The sequence below is a fragment of the Sebastes fasciatus genome, chromosome 1, assembly GCF_043250625.1.
Source record: "Sebastes fasciatus isolate fSebFas1 chromosome 1, fSebFas1.pri, whole genome shotgun sequence".
Taxonomy (NCBI): domain Eukaryota; kingdom Metazoa; phylum Chordata; class Actinopteri; order Perciformes; family Sebastidae; genus Sebastes; species Sebastes fasciatus.
Window position 1 is genome coordinate 45420105 of NC_133795.1, and position 8026 is coordinate 45428130.

Genomic DNA, 8026 nt, shown 5'->3' on the forward strand with positions numbered 1-8026 from the left:
CGCAGAGACCTGCAGAGGCACCACGTATCATAAATGTGTCTGGGGATCGGGTATCGGAGAGTACGCCAGTCTATGTACTAATCTGACACCATCATTTATTAACCCAGAAAACAATCAACTTGTTTAACCAGAAATCATAATCTTCTTCTTCTCCGCTCCAGAACAGCAGCCTGCACTGTGCTGAGGCCCTGGAGGTATCATGGCTGCCACTGGCTACTACTGTTTTAGAGCAAAGAAGAACTGATTGCAGGTGCTAGTGGAGATTGTAACGGTAGTCAGAGCGAGGAAAATGTCAGCCATTTTTTGATCACGCTGGTATCGGTATCGGTATCGGGAAGGAGAAACTGGAATCGGAACATCTCTAATATAGTTCCCTGTATATGTTTGATGACCGGCAGGTTGTGTGTGTGTGTGTTGCTGCAGGTGAACGGCGGAGGACACGTCGCCATGTTGGAGGTCCACGGAGAAAACTTCAGCCCTCATCTCAAAGTGTGGTTTGGAAACAGCGAGGCCGAGACCATGTTCAAGTGAGTCAACAGGACATTTATTCAGGTCAACAGGTGAGAAAAGGGAGGATGAGGAGTGATCAGTGAGGAGAGGGAGGGATGAAGATGATGCTGCTGTTATGTCATCATGTCTATTAACAGGCGTACAGTAGAATAGAACCTGCAGACAATTTATATATATATATACATATATATACATATATATATATGTATATATATATACTGTATATACTACACTCTATATACCGACAGTTGTCATCACACTTTTATTGTTGTCTGGTTGCCTTTCATAGCTGCTGGACGTTAGAGAGGGAGGACCAGGACGGAGGGGACGTTAGAGAGGGGTTAACCAGGACGGAGGGGACGTTAGAGAGGGAGGACCAGGACGGAGGGGACGTTAGAGAGGGAGGATACTAGGGGTCGGGCCCCTCCAAAGGGTCACCAGATAAATCGGAGGGGTCCTGAGACGATTAATGAGAGAGAAGAAGAAGAAACTAAGTTCTGACCCATAAATGTGAGTTAATTGTGCAGAGTTTGACCTCTTTGACCTTGTCGGGACTAGAACAGTAATTTAATGAAACAGAGAGAGAAGTTAATCAGGAGAACCTCTGTTAGTGGAACTGATACCAACTCATAACATCTGAGACATGACGAGGAGCCTCAACCAAACTCTGGTTCCTGTAAGAGGCCACAAGCCAAAGAAGATTGGAACTACTGGTTTAAACTTCATTAACTGGTCGTATGCTTTTTATATAAAGTACAAGTACCTCTACTTGAGTAAATGTGTTACATTCCTCCTCTGGACGACCTTTATAGAGTCTGGACTTGATTACAGTTTGTAGGTGATGTGATGTCATGAGTAGCTTCTGTGTCGGTGGATTTTTGCTTTAACAATCTGTTTCTGAGGCCCTGTTTTTATTTATTTATGACTGTTTGGTGCCGTTGGTCTCCAGCTGCAGCTCAAAGGGAACGCCTTCCCCCTCCGTGGAGATCATAAAAGATGGTTTTATAGCAAATTAAGTGGCACTTCAACTCCAAAATATGACGTAACGGAGCAGGTTACCAACCCAAATTATATTTCATTTGACCCAGAATTTTAAAACACTTTGTGGAGGAATTTCAATAAAGAACAGCAGGTCAGTGTGTCTGTCCTGCTGCTGTTTCAGGAAAAGACGTCTGACTTTCAGTCCAATAAGTTTGATGTTTAATAACTTACCTACATAAAAAACACGTCAATATAAGAAATGTGACAATATGTCGGAGTATGTCACAATACAATATATTGATGTTGTCCCTCCTCAACAACAATCACAACATTAATTCACACAAGAATCCAAAAGTCATTCAATAAAACACCAACAATACTCTCATTCACAATACTGGACACCCTGAAAGCAACTGCTCCACATGTTGGGAAAGCTGGTTAGCTTAGCTTAGTGTCCAGTCTTTATGCTAAGCTAACAGACTTCTGTTTTTATGCTAAGATAAGCTAACAGGCTGTAGCTTCAAGAAAGCAAAAAATCCCATTTCCCTAAAAAACGATTAATTTGAATGCACTGGGGCTCAGGGCCCACTCTAGTCCATTTGGTTCCCTAGGCCAAATTCAGATTTGGAGCCACACCCCTCCGGCGCTGGCGGCGCTTCCCTAGGACTAGGGCTAGGGTTCAACCCCCTAGAACCCTAACCCTAGCCCTGTAAACCACAACATACATCAGACATCAAAAAGGGGTTTAAGACAAAACTTAAGGTTTTTATGTTCATAAATAACTGTATTTATTCTAATATGAATGAAGAATTGGTCCCTGGTTTTGTTGGCCTAAAAGTTTCAACAAAAGTTTTCCCAACAAGTCTGACTAAAAATGTTCCTGACAGTCATGACATTCAGCTTACTGAACGTACTAGTATTCCTGTATTTGGAGAGTCGGAGCGAAGCCTGAGAAGCATAAAGGCTATTTTATATTCAGTTGTGTTCATCAGCAGGAGGATGATGGTGGTGAGTTACAGGACGGCGCAGCAGACACTTGACATTCAGGCGTCCCCTCACAGAAACTTATGTGACGCGTCCCGAATCAAAACCACGTCCCTGACGTCAGAATCCACCTCAGAGCCCACACCTAAAGTGCTGAGGCATCGTAAGTCAGGGTCTCTGGCTGAGGGCGGCTCGCCACGACCTTCTGCAAATATCCCTCCCATCAGCAGCAACGCGGCGGCGAAGAGGAAAGACGTGTTTATATAGTAACACAGACGTCCTCTATGTGCTGTTGGTACGAGAAGCTGCAGCCAATTAGGAACACAATCCCTCACTGCCACGCAAGCCCCAGGTGGGCCATATATATACAGTGGAGGAAATAAGTATTTGATCCCTTGCCGATTTTGTAAGTTTGCCCACTTACAAAGAAAAGAACGGTCTATAATTTTAATGGTAGGTTTATTTTAACAGTGAGAGACAGAATATTAAAAAAAAATCCAGAAAATCAATTCATATAAAAGTTATAAATTGATTTGTATTTTATTGTGGGAAATAAGTATTTGATCCCCTAGCAAAACATGACTCAGTACTTGGTGGAGAAACGTTGTTGGCAAGCACAGAGGTCAGACGTTTCTTGTGGTTGGTCACCAGGTTTGCGTACATCTCAGGAGGGATTTTGGTCCACTCCTCTTTGCAGATCATCTCCAAATCCTTAAGGTTTCGAGGCTGTCGCTTGGCAACTCGAAGCTTCAGCTCCCTCCACAGATTTTCTATGGAATTAAGGTCCGGAGACTGGCTAGGCCGCTCCATGACCTTAATGTGCTTCTTTTTGAGCCACTCCTTTGTTGCCTTGGCCGTATGTTTTTGGTCATTCTCGTGCTGGAAGACCCATCCACGACCCATTTTCAGTGTCCTGGCTGAGGGAAGAAGGTTGTCGCCCAACATTTCACGGTACATGGCCCCGTCCATCCTCCCTTAAGATGCGGTGAAGTCGTTCTGTCCCCTTAGCAGAGAAACACCCCCAAAACATAATGTTTCCACCTCCATGCTTGACGGTGGGGATGGTGTTCTTGGGGTTATAGTCAGCATTTCTCTTCCTCCAAACACGGCGAGTCGAGTTGATGCCAAAGAGCTCGATTTTGGTCTCATCTGACCACATCACCTTCTCCCAAGCCTTCTCTGAATCATTCAGGTGTTCATTGGCAAACAGACGGGCCTGTACATGTGCCTTCTTGAGCAGGGGGACCTTGCGGGCGCTGCAGGATTTTAATCCATTACGGCGTAGTGTGTTACCAATGGTTTTCTTGGTGATTGTGGTCCCAGCTGTCTTGAGATCATTAAGAAGTTAAGTATTTCTGGGCTGATCCCTCACCTTTCTCATGATCATCGATACCCCACGAGACGAGATCTTGCGTGAAGCCCCAGACCGAGGGCGATTGATGGTCATTTTGTGTTTCTTCCATTTCCGAATAATGGCACCAACAGTTGTCTCCTTCTCACAAAGCTGCTTGCCAATGGTCTTGTAGCCCATTCCAGTCTTGTGCAGGTCTACAATCTTGTCCCTGACGTCCTTGGACAGCCCTTTGGTCTTGCCCATGGTGGAGAGGTTGGAATCTGATTGTGGACAAGTGTCTTTTATACAGGTAATGAGTTGAGACAGTTGTCTTTTATACAGGTCACGAGTTGAGATTCAGAGTACTTTCTTAAAGCGAGAGGACTAATCTAACCGGTCTGTGGGGGCCAGAATTATTGTTGGTTGCTAGGGGATCAAATACTTATTTCCCACAATAAAATACAAATCAATTTATAACTTTTATATGAATTGATTTTCTGGAATTATTTTTTTATATTCTGTCTCTCACTGTTAAAATAAACCTACCATTAAAATTATAGACCGTTCTTTTCTTTGTAAGTGGGCAAACTTACAAAATCGGCAAGGGATCAAATACTTATTTCCTCCACTGTATATATAGGTGTGTGTAAAAAAAAAAGTATATATATATATATTCTCACTGCTAGTGTTTCATGGCATCCTCAGAATTGTGTAATGTAATTAAGAGTATTAGGTAATGTAATTAATTTACTTCAATAGTTTATTTTCTACTGTTGTTGCTCCTCAGTATGGAGGATAAATAAATGAATAAATAAATGACTATGTCATTAAATGTAGCAAAATTAATATAGAAAATAAATATAGCCATTAATTAATTCATAAAATGTGACATAAATGGATATTTCTGTTTTAATTTGTTTCTTTATTTATGTTTGTATTAATTCCCCTATTTATTTACTCTTCTGTTTAATTTTCCCTTTTATTTATTTATTATTTATATTTGCATTTATTTTATATTTATTTTTAAATGTATGTATTTATGTATTAATAAATGTAGTTATTTAGTTATGCACGATTTCCCTTTGCATTTCACCCCTTATTTATTTCCCCAAACTTATTTATTTATGTATTTTTTTCTTTATACATTTCTTTATGCATTTGTGCCTCATTATGCAAATGAGGGGGCTGTCGCTCAACGTGTGTCATCGTGGGGTCAGAGGTCATAGATCAAATACAGAAATAAATAAGGGGTGAAATGCAAAAGGAAAATCATGCATAAATAAATGCATAAATAAATACATATGTTTAAAAATAAATAAAAAATAAATCAATGAATAAAAATAAATGCAAAAACAAATGGATAAATACAAAATAAATGCAAAAAAAATAAATACATTTAAAAGGTGATAAAAAATAAATACATAAATAAATAAAAAGGAAAATTAAACACAATAGTAAATAAATAAGGGAATTAATATAAAGATAAATAAAGAAAGAAACCAATTAAAACAGAAATATGAATTTAAGTCACATTTTATCAATTAATGGCTACATTTATTTGTAATATTATTTTTGCTACATATAATGAAATGTTCATTTATTTATTTATTAATAAATAAAATGTATTTATTTATTTATTTTGGTAGGTTTCTTCCTCCACACTTCAGCTTTAGCCTCTCTCAAAGTCTCAGAAAAAACAACAGAAGTGCAGATTATTAAAAAATAATCATCAAAATGATTTTGTTTACTCTCTCTTTGCACATTTTATGTCCACGTTGTTCAACATTGTCACGTCTATAAGTTACTGTGTCGCTGAGGTTAGTCTGTTTTATCATTTTAACTTAAAAGTTGACATGGTGGACATGTTAGGCAGCAGTTGTCTCTTCACACGTCCAGCAGAGACGTCAGCATTCATTAGGAGTCGTGTTTCCGTATTTTTAGCTCTGGTTTGGTTTCCACCAGCTGAAGAGGAAACTCTGATCTAGTGAAGGTTGACGGGAACAATAGAGATCATCTAACCGTGAGATGACGGATCTGTTTTTTATTTCCTCTCAGGTCTCCTAAATCTCTGCTCTGCGTCGTCCCTGACGTCTCCATGTTCAGCGACGGCTGGCGTTGTCTGCGACGCATCATCACCGTCCCTCTGTCTCTCATCCGATTGGACGGCCTGATCTATCGCACGTCCTTCAGTTTCACCTACAGCCCCGAGCTGCAGCCGCCGCCGTGCGTCCGAGGAGCAGCGGGAGGAGGGAGGAGGGAGGGAGGGACGGAGGGAGGCCAGCAGGACGACGTCCTCTTAGAGACCATCCATCAGGAGTTCACCAGAGCCAACTTCCACCTCTTCATGCAGACGTAGCTACGCTGCTCTCAGCGCTGGAGGCGGTGACGTCTAGGCTACATGTCAGTAGCTGCTGAGGAAACGTCTCTGACTCTGACTTTATCTCTGTCCAGGTGGACATCACTGATCTGGTAGAACAGCTGACAGTGTAACATCAACTTCTCTATCATATCATTTCATCCATCTTCATGACCATCACGCCTCCCATCAGTCATGAACTGCTTCGCTTTTATAATACGTTTTTTAGCATCTAACGTCATGTCAAACTCTTTATTTCTGACATTTAACATGTTGTTAGCAGCTGTTCTTCACGAGATTGAATAAGTCTCATTTCTTAGGTTAGATTACAACCTGTTCACACATTGGCAATGAAACGATTAACACACGTTTATACGTGTAAAAACGTACGTACAGTCCCTTTAAGAGAGTTTGGTGAATCCAACACTTGTACAAGAGTAAGAGAGGTTTAGGATAAGAAGTTGTACGGTATATTCCAGTAGTTCATCACAAGTTCAGGGTACTGGGAGGAAGTGTAGGACTCAAAGCTTCCACAGCGCTGCTGGACTAATCTGATGTATTGTGTTTTGTGTTGCCTGTGATTTTCTGCTGTATTACACATCTGACCAACAGTCGGCTGCAGAGCCTCACGTCTTTGTCCCTTTAACAATGAAAGCCTTCATCCTTATTATGTTAATCCGGTGAATTAAAGTGTCTGGTAGCAGCAAAACGCAACAAACTAACAGAGCCGACATCACCTCTTTGTTCCTGCTGTACGTCTGACCTGAAGTTAAGTCATTAACGGCTCTTTTGTTCCAGCCAAGTGAAGCAGCAGATAATCACAGCGGCGTGACGGGACCTCCCTCGTGGCTGCTGCTTCAGAGGAAACCTTGTTTCATCCATCACATACTTTTCATTCTTAACATGGCTGCTGCTCCTCAGAGGAAGGTCCTCTGTTCAGCCAGCTGATGATCCGTTAGCGAGACACATAGACGACATCTCGGTCGGGTTTAGTGACGCTGCATCAGAAGATTTCTTTCTGTCAACGTGACAGTTTTAAAATCAAATTTTTCATCACATTGCAGAGATGTTCTCTGAGCGCACACTGAGAGCTCACTCCACCTGATCCTGAAGAACAGCAGGCAGATGTTAAGTTACTGACCTGAGATGAACTCGGCAACCAACGCGTTCTCACTCCCAACTCGTCAAGTACCGCCGCTTAGTCAGCGCCCTCGCCATCAGAGACCGACGCATTCGATGTTGACTTGTCAGAATGACGTTGTAGCTATCTCTAACTGGAGTTAGGGATAGTCAGAATGTAATTACAGATATCTAGAATTAGAGTTGTGACTAGGTGAAATGACGTTGTAGATATCTGTAATTACGTCAGAAGGGGGAGAAGGAGCGTTTTGCCGTGGATGGGTTTACATGTTAGTTAATGGAACGCCCGGTGTGATTCATACCGGCGCTGAAGGCTGCATTTTGCGGCGGTACCGAACACCGGCGGCAGTGACAAAGCCTCTGTATTTAACGCCCTGGGAATGAGAACGGGCTGGTAGAACGCACAAAAAAAATTTAAAGATATCATACGAACTGTTAACGTTGTTTGAATAAACCTCAAAACTCGTACTGGATGTGAGCTTTAATTACTTTTAGAGTATCTGGAAAGTTCCCTTTAACTCTGGACTAAAAAATCAACTAAAAACAAAAACAAGGAGCCCTTTTTGGTCCCAGACTTTAGTGGCCGACACATTTCCAGTAGTTTGTCCCTCATCCACCCAGACAGCAGGCAGCCGTGAGGCAGCGTACACAGGCCGCCACCTTAAACTAAAAACTTAAACCTCCCTTCCTCCATACTTCACGTGTCTAATATTCTGAGGGGA

At 41.7% G+C, this 8026-nt stretch overlaps 1 protein-coding gene across 1 annotated transcript in view; it reads left to right on the forward strand.

Annotated features, from left to right (window-relative positions):
• Window positions 1-7772, forward strand: part of rbpjl (recombination signal binding protein for immunoglobulin kappa J region-like) — a 32000-nt gene extending 24228 nt beyond the window's left edge. Inside the window, exons 12-13 of the mRNA XM_074649718.1 lie at window positions 424-527; window positions 5864-7772. Coding sequence (XP_074505819.1) covers window positions 424-527; window positions 5864-6164 — 405 coding nt within the window. The 3' untranslated portion in view covers window positions 6165-7772. The remainder of the gene's footprint in view (window positions 1-423; window positions 528-5863) is intronic.
• Window positions 7773-8026: the final 254 nt, after the last annotated feature.